The sequence below is a fragment of the Harpegnathos saltator genome, unplaced genomic scaffold (assembly GCF_003227715.2).
Source record: "Harpegnathos saltator strain DR-91 unplaced genomic scaffold, Hsal_v8.6 scaffold10, whole genome shotgun sequence".
Taxonomy (NCBI): Eukaryota; Metazoa; Arthropoda; class Insecta; order Hymenoptera; family Formicidae; genus Harpegnathos; species Harpegnathos saltator.
Genome location: NW_020229873.1, coordinates 83,582 through 98,445, shown reverse-complemented (window position 1 = coordinate 98,445; position 14,864 = coordinate 83,582). Strand labels below are relative to the sequence as shown.

General features: G+C 42.9%; 1 protein-coding gene across 17 annotated transcripts in view; it reads left to right on the top strand.

The window, feature by feature from the left end:
- The window catches only part of PIP5K59B (Phosphatidylinositol 4-phosphate 5-kinase 59B), a 45,378-nt gene extending 32,662 nt beyond the window's left edge, over positions 1-12,716 (top strand). For 12 of the 17 annotated variants that reach the window (XM_019841318.2, XM_025308113.1, XM_025308102.1 and 9 more), the window contains one exon: positions 6,761-10,404. In XM_019841318.2, coding sequence (XP_019696877.2) covers positions 6,761-6,919 — 159 coding nt within the window. In that variant the 3' untranslated portion in view covers positions 6,920-10,404. Of the gene's footprint in view, positions 1-675; positions 4,280-6,760; positions 10,405-11,194 lie in introns of those variants that run through there. The other 5 variants (XM_019841319.2, XM_025308120.1, XM_025308132.1 and 2 more) reach the window with 4 other exon arrangements.
- Positions 12,717-14,864: the final 2,148 nt, after the last annotated feature.

The window sequence follows — 14,864 nt, the reverse complement described above, 5'->3', positions numbered from 1 at the left end:
TGCGAGCGAAATCGCTCGCTCCGTGCTGCTGACAAGTAAACCTCGGGGAACGTCAGACGCCGATTTGTTTCCAATTTTTTATAGTTATTTTTAAAGAAAAATATCAAATTAAAGAAAACATTCAAAATATAGAGAAATCTGTTATCACTTTTAGGTTAAATTAATCTTTTCGAAGTTTCTGAAATTTTTTGTTCATTCTTTTTTTTTTTGTTCATTTCTTATTCATTTTTCACCGGAGTTTGACGTTAAAATGAGCTTGTTTGCTGGATGTGAGCGAGCCGAAAGATTACCCAACGAATGTAGCGTAAAACTGAACACTTTCAACGACGTTCAATGACGTAAGCCATATTAGATCCGCCATTTTGAATTTTACAAAATGCTTCTGATTCATAATTGGCGACATGTGTGTGCAAGTTTCAACAAATCAGATATATATATATATTTTTAAGAAGTATTGTTTTAAATATGTATAAAATAGTGTACTTGTGCAAAACTCGAAAAATTTCGAGAAAATTGAGAAAATTATATTTAAGCTAAAACATGACAACAGATTCCTTCATATTTTGATATAAAAGATAACTATAAAAGATTGGAAACAAATCGGCGCCTGACGTTCCCCGAGGTTTACTCGTGAGAGTGCGGACTTGTCTTAGCTGATGCAATTCATTCTGACAGAAACGAACGGCCGCTTTGGAACGCTCCATGCGAGAGAGTCAGACTGTCTGAACGCTTTGTCTATTTCCCCTGAATCAGGAGATACTGCAGCGCGAGTGAGAAATTGCACGACTCTCAGTCCTTCCGCACACTAATCTCCGTCACCTCGTGCGCAACGTGCAACGTGGGTGATGATCTGCTGCACCGTCGTAGCCGAGTCTCCGAGAGCACGCGTGCGAGAGAGAGAGAGAGAGAGAGAGAGAGAGAATGGGAGAGAATGAGAACGTACGAGCGAGTGAATGTAAATGAGTGCGATAGAGAAGTAGAATGTGATTACAGATGTTACTCAAATGCGCGTATGCGTGTGTTTGTGTGTGTGGATTAACCCTTAATTGGTCGCGGGTCGTACGCTTCTAACAGACGCTTCACAGAACGCTGGTTTTGCTTTGCGTGTCTTTGTCACCAATAGTGGTGTGGGTGCAGAAAACGCTGCGAATTGCTAAAGCCCGCGCGCGGGCGACGCTTCGATTCTCGTCGGATGCGAATTCGCGTTGTTCTTCGCCGTCATTGTAATCTCCGAAATCTCTCATCTCGTCTCTTGAGACACTTCCCGCTTTTCGTTTATACTCTATAATTACGCGATTATTTAGCCGATCGCCACGCGGCAGCTCAGTTTCTATCGTCGAATGTTTGCTTGTTTACTCCGCTCTGCTCTTCTTTTGCGAGCTATTCTCCGTTGTAAGATACTGCGGTCCGCCATCGCGGTCGCGATCGCGCACACATTCGGTTCTCCGGCCACTTGATCGCATGACTACTTAAGGGTTAACGGGCGGAGGGTGGTGAGCGACGAACAGCTTTATCGAGGATCAAGACGAATACGCGCGTGTGTTATTCGCCTTGGATCGAGATCGCAATAACAATGTCGATCGCTGCGCGCTGACGACGCGCGCGTTTCATTCGCGGTGAAACGTTTGTACTTAACGCGATTTTCCGCGATTGCCGGCAATTTACCGAGAGAGAGAGAGAGAGAGAGACGTTCGTCTCGATCCGCGACTCCGCGTGTTAATTCATTATCGAACGTGTACACACATAAACACAAACACATACACACACGTGGGAGCATGGGTCGATTATCTCACTCGAGCGTGTTGTCCGCAACGTCGCGGCAACACCTTCGACATATGGGCATCTTTAAATCTTCCTGGCTGCACAGGAGAGTCAATATCATTATATAGTTACATATTTAACAAGAACGTGATAATCGTCGGCCTACAGTACTCGATAACGCTTTCGACATTGCTCGGGAAGTGTGTGAGGTGCCATTTTTCTAACGTAAAAGTGTTCAGTGCGAGAAGAAAAGTCGCTTTCTCTCTTAGCTTCGAAGAAGACTGATAACAGCGCGATTGTAATTCTTTCCCCTCCCGATCGATACGAGAGAAATCTGCGGTCGCGAGGAGAAGTGTGTTTTACTTCCGACTAACTTCGCCGAGGAATTTCGCCGTGCATTTAACGCGGCATCGGGAGTTTGGGGTCGAAAAAGTAACTTTACCTGATGCTCCTCCCTCAGCTGTATTTCAATGTTTTCGCGGCGTCTCTTTCATTACCTTGAAACTACCGGCAAATTAAATTTCGCACAAATGCTCAAGCTTGCAAGAAATGGATCTTCATGAATTAAGCGATGTCATTGATATCTTGTATCTAGGAATTTTTAAATGCCTCCGTTTACGAATAAAATTGGACTTGGATTTGTTATGAAAGAAATTAAACAATACAATTTTTGTATAAAATCTACAAGTATAATGGAATACTGAAATAAATATAATTTATAATGATGAGAATTTTATATAATATATGGATAACTTCATTTTGGTCATCTGTCTCGGTTTGGGAATTCGCCATTGATCAGGGCGACCCCAAAAACTCTCAATTACCCAATTTTAAAGATCTTAAACTACCAAAACACTACAGAACCGCGGTATTGCATTTTCACCGATCAAAGAACGAATTCTTCGTCGAATGCTTCGTAACCACGCAAAGACGGAAGCATATCCCGAAAAAAGGAATATTTTTAATACCCAACACTGAGTCGAAGCGAAAAAAGAATGTTAAATTTATGAAAAAAATCGACAATCGCGAGACCGAAGGGAAATCAGCGATGAGCATTCACTTGTCAGGGGGTTGCGAGCGAGAAATGGCATTTTCTGTCCACTTCGCGAGCGTTTTCGCGCGTATCTACCGCTCGCACATAATTCATGCGTCTTTTCCTAATCGAGTCATCGCCGTCGATAAACCGATTTCGCTCGTAAGTTTCACACGCACGCGTGAACGAGCGAACGGCGTAATGAGAGCCGTGCAAAGTACGGGACATGTGTCGCCGTATTCGCGACCTGATTACACGGCGACGCCGCAGGTAAAAAGGCGGCTGTAAATAAAGTATATATTGCTTGCGCATAGTTCGGCTAGGAGAGGGCCCGCGATTTCTTTTCAATTGCGATATATACATATATACATAGTTAGTGTGTCATATGTACTTGTACATCTATATGTGTCTCACGTTCTGTCTGTCTCTGTATGTATGTACCTATATACATACGCAATTATGTACACACACGCGCGCGACGCGCGTGTGTACCGTGTATACATATTATAAATACGACGTGCGTGTTCCCGCAATGGTCGAACGTCTCGAACCGTTCCTCGCAAATTCCGATGAACTTCGGATCGTTCCTGAGCTGTTTGAATAACAGAAGAAAAAATGGAGAGAGAGAAAGAGAGAGAGAGAGAGAGAGAGATAGATAGAGAGAGAGAAGCGCGTACTTTTCCCACACTTTGCCACTGTTCAGACCTCAGCTGGACAGTTCACAGCTTTTATCGTCAATACCCAGCTGTCCGGCCAGTATCAAAAATATCTAAATTGAGACTATTCTTTACTCACTAATATTAAAAACAACTAATATTAAAATTAAAAACAAATTTTTTTCTCCATACAACTACATTTGCAGTGCTTTTTCTTTTCGAGATCTGTCTGGATGTTTTAATTTTCAAATCTGGAAACTCAATTTTCAGCGGACGATTAACTTTTCACGGCGCGACTTCACTTTGACACGCGGAAGGAGATAATGTCCACAGGTCGACGAATTATGCAAAGCAAGGGGAACGCGAGATTATGCTAAAATATGACGAAAGTATAGAAAGATTCGCTGGGCAAGCGATGATGACGGGCGTTTCGCCGAAACGGGGCGCGGTTAAAAACCGAGGATACTCGACAGATTTGCCGTCGCGGACGGCAAATCTGCTCGCTTTGGGACGCGTTCGCGCGACCGGACATCCGAGGCTTCATCGGAGGATCGCGGGACGATGTTCGAAGAAAAAATGTCGCCTTGCCAGTGCTGTATTATACATGGTACGACGCGACGAGGCAAGGTGGACACTCACAGTGCCGTACAATACTCCGTAATGGCAGAGCATCCAGATGTGTAATCGCGTTGCTATAAATTAGTACGTGAGAGAGAGTTATTATCGCGAACGTTCTGAAGAAGGCCAAAATGTTGTTCAACCATACCATATGATTATTATTATATCATGACGAAAAAAAAAAAAACGCTTCTGACAGTCGGTGTGTGATGTCTAGAAATTGGCGGTAAAATCTCGCCGCATCTCGGTAACGGTCTGCTCGCGAACGACTCGGCCGTCTCGATGCTTTTTTGGTATCGGATGCTTTACGTTTCCCTCGTTTCAGAGAGCGTCGAGCGATGTCTCGCGTCTTCACGCGGGACGTTATCGCGTTGTTAAGAATAAACCGAAGACGCGTCCGGGCGGATCGTGTTCATTTTTCTCTCGACGCATCGCGGACGCGAGAGAGAGAGAGAGAGAGAGAGAGAGACTTTGCTTCGTAGCTTTGACGGTGATAATGCCGCAGATGATATTTTTACGGACTAGATCGAGAGAGAGAGAGAGAGAGAGAGAGAGAGAGAGAGAAAAGAAAAAGGATAGAGAGAAAAAAAGTCCACGATCGGCTATCAAAGTTTTTACCGTGGATGCAGATTTTACTGCCGAGAGAGAATAGCTTCGTAACACAAGTAGCTTTGTTAAAACCTCGGTGCCCCCCTTCGCGCGGGTGTACCGCTCTACTATTATCACTACTATTACTACTACTACTACTACTACCACCACTACTATTACTATTACTATTATTAATCGTAATCGTTAGGATTCCGATCCCGCGAGAATGTACTCCACAGCGTTAGCGACTTCGAAAGTGTGATATTTTTTTAACATATCCCCGGGGCATCTCGCGTAATAATGATCTGTAATGTCTCGGAGTCGAGCAGTTGTGTTGAGCGCATTGTATTGAACAAGCTCGATCGATTCGCGCGACAAAAAATTCAGGGAGGGTTAAAGTCGTCTTGAGGGTGAACGAGATGGGGAGAGAGAAAGTTAGAGTGCGCTCGAGACGAGACGAAAGATATGCTGCGGTGTGTTGCTTAAATAAAATAAAATAACGAGATTGTCCTAACACAATGTGTGTCCATCTCTCCGCAGGAGCAGAAGAAGAAAAGGAACGGTAGGAGTCGCTTGTGTAACTCTGCAGTTCCCTCGTTTCTTTTCTTTCTGATCTTTTCATGTGATTTCTAGCGGTTATAGTGTGTTGTTTATAAGTTTTGTCTGCACGTCTCCCCTCTCGATGAACATCGAACTTTTTCCCTCTCCCCGCTTCCAAAGCACCGTGTGACGACGAGTGTCACGACGGCTAATTGTTACCCTGTGTGTGTCGTGTGTGCTTGCGCAAAAGATCAGCGCAACGTTGGTTGCCACTGGTGAAAATAATATCTGTCTTTTCTATGTTTTTAATATATTTTCCGTCGAGACACATCGCGTCTCACATCGAGCGCGGTTAATGTGCTTCGCCGGGGTTACGATTTTTCGACTGTTTTTTACCCTACTTCGCCGTTGCATAATTTTCATCGATGAAATTCATCGAACGCGTGTGTGTCGCTAGTTGGTATTTTACGCGTGCAATATTTTACGTTCTCGTTGCATTCGCTCTTCCTCGCTACATTCGCGCGTTATCGACTCGGTGTAATTTATGAAGGTTACAAAGGTGCACCCTCTGCGGGTAAACGCTTCGCTTTCATCGTTGTAATATATGTTTGATATTTTTACCTGTCATTAGCAATGACAGGTAAAAAATCGTAAAGTATAAATCTTGTCTGCCGGTTTACTTGATGTAAATTCCGCCGTTATTATTTTGCGATCGTAAAAGTGTCCAAGCTCGCAGAAAATCGATTGTCAAAATTTAAGCAATGTCGATAAAAGTTTGTGTCTAAGAAGTTACCGAGGTCACTGTTTACGGATGTAAAGATACAATTTTTCAAATTTAAAATAATGGATCTAATATTATGACAAAAAACAATTTCATTTCATCGAAATAAAATTGGACATGTGTTATGAAAAAATCAAGTAGCGAAAATGTATAAAATTTTTATATAAAATCTATAAAGTAACAAAATACTGAAATAAATATAATTTATAATGATAAGTTATATAATATATGGATAACGTTTCATTTTGGTCGTCTATAATAGTTTGAAGACTTGCCATTTCAAATATTCATTTTTAAAATTTTAAAGAGAGCAACCTCAAAAACTCCAAAATAGAACATTTCAAAGTTCTTGTAAAGCTTTTATATTTCTTAATTTTCAGTCGGCTGTATTGCATTCTCTATCATAAATTTTAAATGTTGAAGTTCATCGGATTGAGCGAAAATCCAATTTCGAGTATGCAATTTTTAGAAATGGTGAACTGCCAGAAATATCAAGACACAGTATTGTGTTTTCGCCAGTCAAGGAGTTGAGATTCATTCGTACATCTAGTCGGGGTCTACAGGTCGTAGTCCTCGAACCGACAGAAAAATGATTCTCAGAGTGAGAAAATTCTTGAATGCTTAAATTTCTAAATTTCATAGATTCTTTTAAATCGGAAAGATATTCACACGCGATGCTTGACTTCAAACGAGAATTCGCGACAACGCGACGTAAAGACGGATGTAAAAATATGAATGACAAGTGGTCTCTACAACGTGTCTTTCTGTGTCCGAATGATTCAGAAACGAAGCAGCCAAGACGGGCAGCACGAATTGGAGCAAAGCACGTCGTTTTCGTTTTACCGTCAGATCAGGACGAGCCTGAAGCGCGGTGGCACGAATCACGTCGCGATCATGAGGAGCATGCAAAGGGCATTAAACGTTCGACGCCGAGCACCATGACGCACGCAGGGTCCCGTCAGTCAGGACCGACGTAGATACTATTAGGATCATTGTTTATACACGTATAATTTTTTACTCGTCCGAAAGGTGTCCCGAGATTGCCTGCGCGGCGGCGAATCGAGCGAGTCGAGAACTTTAGAGATCTGAGATGTGGTCGAGTTACGTCGAAATTGCGTATGTCGCGGAAAATCACGATGTATGTTGCAATTGATAATCTTGTCGCGAGGTGGTGCCTTCGCGAAAATTTTTTTCAGCGCGGAATGCGATCGACAAAGTATGTCGATCGATATATGTGTATTGTTTAATATACCCGAGTCGAAATTCTGTTTCCCCATCGCTCCTGCAAGTTGCGTCGAACTTGAAGAATCTCGAGATATAACGTTATGTATTATCTCCCCTGGATATTGAAAATGTTCGTTCGCTGCTGTTTTCCTCGCGTGCAACGAAGATTGATGTAGGAATTACTTAATATTCGGTTATCTCGATTTTCTACCTGCATGTTTAATCGTTTCTTACATTCGACGAGCAATATATTAATAATGTAACACACTCGACTGCGGATAGAATATGTGCGATAAACAAATATTAAATAACCTAATCATTCAAAGATTAATAGTTGGAAGGTAAAATAAACAAACAACAACTTTTATTTTCTTATAATTCTTTTCTTTCTTATGGGCGTTGGATGTTTTGGGATTTGGGGATTCCAGGTGATGAAAAGGAAGGAATCCTCTTCTTCTTTCGAGGATAGTAGTATGCCCGACAATGATACATGTCAATGGGAACTTTTCATTTGGGTTCAGTGACAAGGATAAACAGAAGTGAAAAAAAATGGTGATGGAGGACAGGGTACACAACATATTATCAAAGACGTAAATCAACAATCGCGAGTCTTACGCTCTAACGTTCGGAGAGGCCGGTATTCATAATTTGTCATATTCCCAAATATTTATAAATATATATTATAAATTATGTCATAAATATAATATTATAAATTATGATTTTATGAATTACGGCTTTACGAATCCTCCTTCTTAATTATCAATCACGTCAAATTGTCATTATTTTATTTAGAAAAATGTCAACTCAAACGCCTGAATAATAAACCATAAATATAAATTTACAATCAATAGCCGCTCTGCCAATTAAACGCTCTGAATTTGCGTTGACCCGATCGCAATTATGAATATCGGCCTGCATTTCGACTCGGGTGTCTCGTTATTCTCGACGGGAAGTTCGTCAAAACCGGGAACATTCCGTATAACAAAGGCGGATTTGGCATACCTGGGGATACACGTGATGCGCCGTTGTGCACGTCTAGGTGTCCGCATCGTCCTCGGTTCTGATTTCTCGATCCCTCATCCTGGCCCTTGGTTGCTCCAGACACTTCCTCGTGGCACTGACACTCGCGACGGATACGGCGATTCGGTCGGAGTAGCGCGTGTTAATTAAGGCGATGCCGACGAGCGAGCCCGATGGGACTGTCCACGAGTCGTAGCCGAGAAGCACACACGTCGCGATATGTCCTTCTCACCGGTCGGCTCGAGACGTAATAAGTGCCACGCGAGAGTACACGGCGCCCGACAGTACCAAAACAATCAGGCAGGAAGGGCAAAACGTCCCCCCACCATCGTCGTCGATCGTCGCCGCTCGCCGGCTCGGGTCACAATGACCCGACCGCGAAAAGGTACACACAACACCATCGAGGCGCCATAAAAAGTTAAATAATGCCGGGAAAGCACAACACAATCGCAACACTTTTTCAATTCGCTGCGACGCCTTAATTTTGCTTCTAGAAGATGAAAAAAGATTATTATACCGAATGTCCGAGTTGAACCGAATTGAAAGCTCCCACGGGTATTTTCAAGCGTCTCGCACGAGGAAAACAGCAGTAAATGAGCCGCGTTTTTTTACAGCACGCCGAACAATGCCTGTGCAATGTCACAGCTCGAGACTGTCCGTTGGTCCCTCGAGTTAGAGACGACACTTCACGGGATTAATGCAGAATATGCGAAATTTCGACTTGGGTAATGACGCGATAATGTAGTACGAAGGTACGCGATGGTCCTTCGAGTAACGTACGTATGACCGATGAGTTTACGATGATTCCTTATTTATCGTCCATTTAGCTGCGAGGATGACAGTGAGATTAAGACGCATTTGTAATCTCGGCCAAGTAGGATTCAGAATCGCGAGGATCAAACCGGGAAGAGATCGGTGTACTTAAGAGATTCTCACGATTCTCCCGTTCAGTGTCGACATGTTTCGTATAAATGTGATCCTGAAGAAATATAAAAACAAGAGAAACACACGAAATAAACGAGATAGTCAGTATTACGAACGAATCGACGTCGCGTTCGACGTTATTTCCATCCCCCGTGCTCTTTTCCGTCGGAAATGAAGGAACGATAATTGCTGAGAGTCTCAGCGTGTTCCGGCATACTTTTCTCCTCTCTTTTACATCGATCGTGCGAATGTGCCAAGAGTCCGGCAAGGTAAACAATTCTACGTGAGCGCGTGTGCCTGTGACGATCCGCGGATCTCTTCCAGCTTCCTCATTTCGTTTCTCGTTCGGTAGTCGAGTCACCTCGATGAGAGAATCTTTTTCTTTTTTATTCCGTACCCGAATCTGGCCCGCCAATCGGTGATCGGTAATCCGTGCAAATGATCGTTCGTTCCCGCCCGAATTGAATTGTACATACGAGAGAGCTTTCCGTCAATCGCGCCAAATCAGTTGATTAATCGGCAAGTGCCATCAGTCTCTTCTTTCCAATCACTAATATCGAGGTAGGTCTGTGGGTGTGCTTGGATCTCTAATTCATACGATGGTACTTAACGATTAATCATAACGCGGCGATAGGTGATATTCTCGTAGCGATTTTCAGTGGCTTTCGTTGATCGCTCGCGATCGAAATCGAATCGTTTACGGAGCAGCCGGTGAATGTGCGCGTTATCGCATCGCGAGGGGAAGCGGCGCACTGTGTGATATACAGGGTGTTTCAAAAAGGGCGGGCTGCCTATACGTAGTTACATTCTGCTTATGCAAGACTGGCAAAAAGGTTCCTACAAACGCTCAGTTCTTCAATTATTTATCTCGATTCTTTTAGTCTCGACTCGACATCAGCTTTTCGACCAAATTTTAGGCGCTGTGTTTACTTCCTGTGTGTCTCGATGAGAAGAATATAGTCAGCCCACCCTTTTTGAAACACCCCTGTATAGAACGATTTGTATACCTGAGTTTCTTCTCGCGGTCTGTAAGGTATCGCGCAGAGGTTGCGTTTCCTTAAAATTTTCGCATATTTGCTATTTCTTCCCTCCTTTCTTATTACTCCTCCTTCCTTATTACTCGCCTTCCCTCCCGGATTTATCGGTCCATTGGCAACCGAATCACGATTCTTGAATATCCCGAAGAAATTATACATATATGTAGTATGTGTTATATATATGTGGAAAATTGGGGATGGAAGTTGTGTTGGGAAATCACACGCAACACACACATGTACACACACACACACACACACACACACATGTACACACGCGTATGGCAATCGATAGTGGTGGACTAGCTGCGCCGACATTTAAAAAGCTTAACTCTGCGCGTTTAGACTTAATAAGCGAGATATTCAGAAAGCTGTCTTCCCTCTCTTCATTGTTAAACTACAACCCTCGATTCGTCGATGTTTGTTAGGAGGAACGTTATCGTCGACCGGCTCTATTATGCCTAGTCCATCTCTATCTGCCCTCCCCCCAACCTGCCGTGAACTACCACATAATAATGTTAATTGATTTCGGTAACGGAGCGATCGTTCAATTATGTTGTCACGAATGAATTGTCATTTAACCAAGATGTTCGGCAATATACATATATATATACATATATATACACATATATATATATATATATATATATTATTACTGATATTATTTAAATAAAGCAATTATTATTATTCTTACGATTATTATGCTGTTATCGTCGCCGACTGATCTGTGTAATGTGCCTGGCCGTATTACGCGTTGTATACGGTATCGTCGCAACCTTTCACCGTAATCGCGTGCTTCCTGACGTTAGATCGTCGTCATGGGGAGGGAGGCACGATATTTTATGCGGAAGAAAGCCCTCCCTTTTGCGCTGAAGTCTCGTCGAAGCTCGCTACGTCGACGCACCTCGTGCTCATTACGTTCTCATTAAACTCGCGATGCATCACGACGCACTTTTTTTTTGCTTTGCTTTTTACCGAGTTTCTTATCCTGCTCTTTTTATTTGCTCCCTTTCAGACCCACCTGTAGAGACAAGCGAACACACACGGGGATAATTGTAAAAAAAAAGCAAAGAGAAAAAAGAACGAAAAGAGAGAGGGAGAGGGAGAGAAAGAGGGAGATCGCGACACAGAAACGACCTGACGGGCGGTTGGTGCATTTAGAAATCTCTGGAGTTAGTGCGAAAAAGGCATTAGGATTGCGAAAGTAAGTCCAAAACGTAGGAATAAGCGCGAGCGTGCGCCCGAAAATGTTCCTTCGCAAGTTACCGCTGCAAGTCACGCCGAGAGAAAAATCGTAGTTTCTTCACTTGGAAATCGATCATTGTCATGATTATCAATCGCTCGAGAAGAAGCATTTTCCTCCCAATCGCCGTTATCCCTGCCGTGAGATTTTCTCTCCCGGAAAATGGTCGTTTCTTCGAGGCTCGACTCTGCGTCGTAAATTACGAGTACTCGATCTAGGACGAATTGCAGCATCTCACACGATTTCGACGATCGAAGTGACTCTGAGGATGTCTTCGGAAAGTACGTCGCGCCTAATCCCCCGCCACGACGCAGACACGAGGATCGACGCGATCACGAGCTCTCGAGAGCCCGACGAGGATCCTCGTTCTCTCGGCTGAGAGGAAGAACCAAAAGAGGACGTTCCTCGAGTCGATCGCCTCGATCTGCTCCCTCGGTGGCGACCACGGCGACCGTCAGGTTATTTATTACTTTTAAGTTATTTATTTCGCCCGCTACCGCATACTGCCATACACGTACACACGTAACATAACCGCGATATTCCTTCGCGGCGGCCGAGGAACACGCAACGAGCATCACCTCCGGAGGTCCACTCGCGCAGATTGCGTGCTCTCGACGCTGCCGTCTGTCTCTCTCAGCAGATCCCGACGATACCACGTCCAAATCTATCCCTCCCTCCCCCCCTCCCCATTCCCTCTCTTATCTTCCCCCTTTTTTAGCCTACCGTAATTATTTGTGCGAGCAGCGGTGTTTTACTTACGCGGATCGTTTCACCGAGCGCAGCACGTCTCGATCGCGGGCCAGGTAAGCCGCCCGATGGATGCATTTTCCGCGAGGACACGCGCGCGGAGATTGCGAGCGAAGGTCCCGGAGGTGCGACCGTGGAACGCGAAACTTGCCGCAATTGCCGGGTGCTAATTGTCGCGACAGGCACAAGTTTCCGCCGCCGTCGAGGCTCCATTTCGCCGCGACGACCGCGTCATCCTCGTTAGAGGTAAGAACAACCAAAGGACACGCGTCGTCATCGGGGGAAGAAATATGTGTATCGGAATTTAGTAAGTGAGGCAATTTTCTCGGGAGCAAGCGGAATGGTTTCGGCAGATGATCGCGGTTTCCGAATCTCGATATTTGGCTTGTTCAAGGCGGAAATCCGTCAAACTTCCGATGTCGTCTTGCGATTCGGTCAAACAACGTAGCGCGCGATAGCGAAATATTAAGGAGGATCAGATTGCTGAAAAATCGTGCTTGTTTTTGATAATATCCTATGACGAACTGAATAAATATGCAAGAATGAAAATTTTAGGTATATTTATACAACATGTGAAGAGTAGAAAAATTTTGTTTATTAACAAATACTCATATAAATATACGATATATATAGCTATACGATAAATATACTCTCCTTTTTTGTTTCAAGTTGTTTTTGTAGTAATATCTCGGCTCTCGGTGGTCCGATCAGAGTGAATTTTAGCTAGAAATCTTAAGGAGGCTTATCATTATCCGGTGAAGCACTAGAAAAAAAAACCGAACAAAATTAACAAAATGGCAGCTATTATTAAAAAAAAAGTTCAAATTTTTCAGTTCTTTTACAATAAAAAAATTAATATAAATTAATAATATATATATATATATATATATATTAATAATAATATATATATATAATAATAATAAATATAAAATAAAAAATTAATAATAAAATAAGAAATGAAATATTTTAACGGAGTTGTCCATGGTTTACCTGAGAGCCAGATGAACAAATATTATTGCTTTAAAATTTCAAATCGAAGCTCAGTTTTGGAGAAATCACTGCAAAAAGTTGAACAATAAAATTTCGAGAGGAACGCATTTAATATTTAAGTGGACGTATATTTATATGAATATTCGTTAATAAACAAAATTTTTCTACTCTTCATATGTTATATAAATATATCAAAAATTTTCATTCTTGCACATTTATTCAGTTCGTCACAAAATATTATCAAAAAACAAGTACAATTTTTCAGTGATCTGACCCTGCAGTCCCCTTAAGCAATCTGCATTTTGTATATTTGTGCGACCGTCGCGAGAACACTCGCTTTGAAAACATTCCTCCTCGCACTCGCGCTTCGATCTCTGTTTTCCGTTCCTCGTCAGCTGTCGGCATTGTAATCGAATACCGTGCTAGATTTATTTGCTCGTTCCCTCACGTAGCGTTAAGCAGTCGAATCGCGTGTGTCTCTTTCCTCCTCCGAGGAACGTAAAGCTCGTGTCACACTACGGATTGAAAATCAAGGATTGCGGATTGAAGATTGAAATTTGACCAATCGGAACAAAGCGAATGAAAACCGAAGTTCGTTGATTTGTCGAAATCTAATCTTCAATCCGCAATCCTTGATCTTCAATCCGTAGCGTGACACGGGCTTAAGTCACGGGCAACGTAAAACTTGTGAGTCACGTTAGCGGCGGATTATCGACGACACGACTCGTAGTGCGGAAGTAGCTCGGGGACAGTCCCGAGTTATTGAACGATAACAAATTGCAGGCGAAGACGAATGTTTGAATATAATACGAGCATAATGATGCGGTTGTCAAGGAGAGCAAGCAGAAATACGGTTATTGGCCTCTCGACCACGTCACACTCTGTTCACTTTTTCTTGTGATTGAATTATGTTAAGCATGATATTTATATATGCGTAGCGGCGGAATTTAATTTGTGCACGAGTCGTCCCCTCGGAGAAAGAAGCGAGCAGTTGCGTTTTGTAATTTATATTTTTCTCTCTGGTAGATCGATTTAATTCACCTTACTATGACGATCATTCGACACGAGATGCTGAGTATTGTAAAGTGTGGAACATTCGAACGAACAAGGGAGTATTATTGAATTTAATTTGTAATCCGCTGCTTGTTTCTTCTGCGCGAGCCCGAGAGAGAAACTCCGGACAACTCTGTCCCAAAGAATTAACATGACTAGTATATAGTATTCTTCCTCGCGGCTTTAATTTATTATAATTCGATTAGGGCAAGTATGCGGTTAGAAGTATCCCACGGGAGGCCAATAACGGTACGTTCCGGCGAATCTAATCTAATCGTACGTGCATAGAGAATATCGAGGAATCTCATCGCGCGATCTCGTGTGCCGCGCCCAATATATGGATAATAGTTGAAATGTAATCTGCGATATGGATGATATTTATGCGAGAGGACTCGCCGCGCTTGAAAGTGCAATCAAGCGTCGCGCCCGACGTTCGTCCTGTATATATATATACATTTGCGGAAGGATATTATTTGTGCATGTATAAAAATATATATTTATATATATATGTATCTATATATGCATACGTAAATAAATTACACACACATACACAGACAAACACACATCCATTCAGACAGGGATACGTCGCGGCAACGCACACACACGCACACACACACACACACACATACACGAGCGTATTTCCCGAACAGAC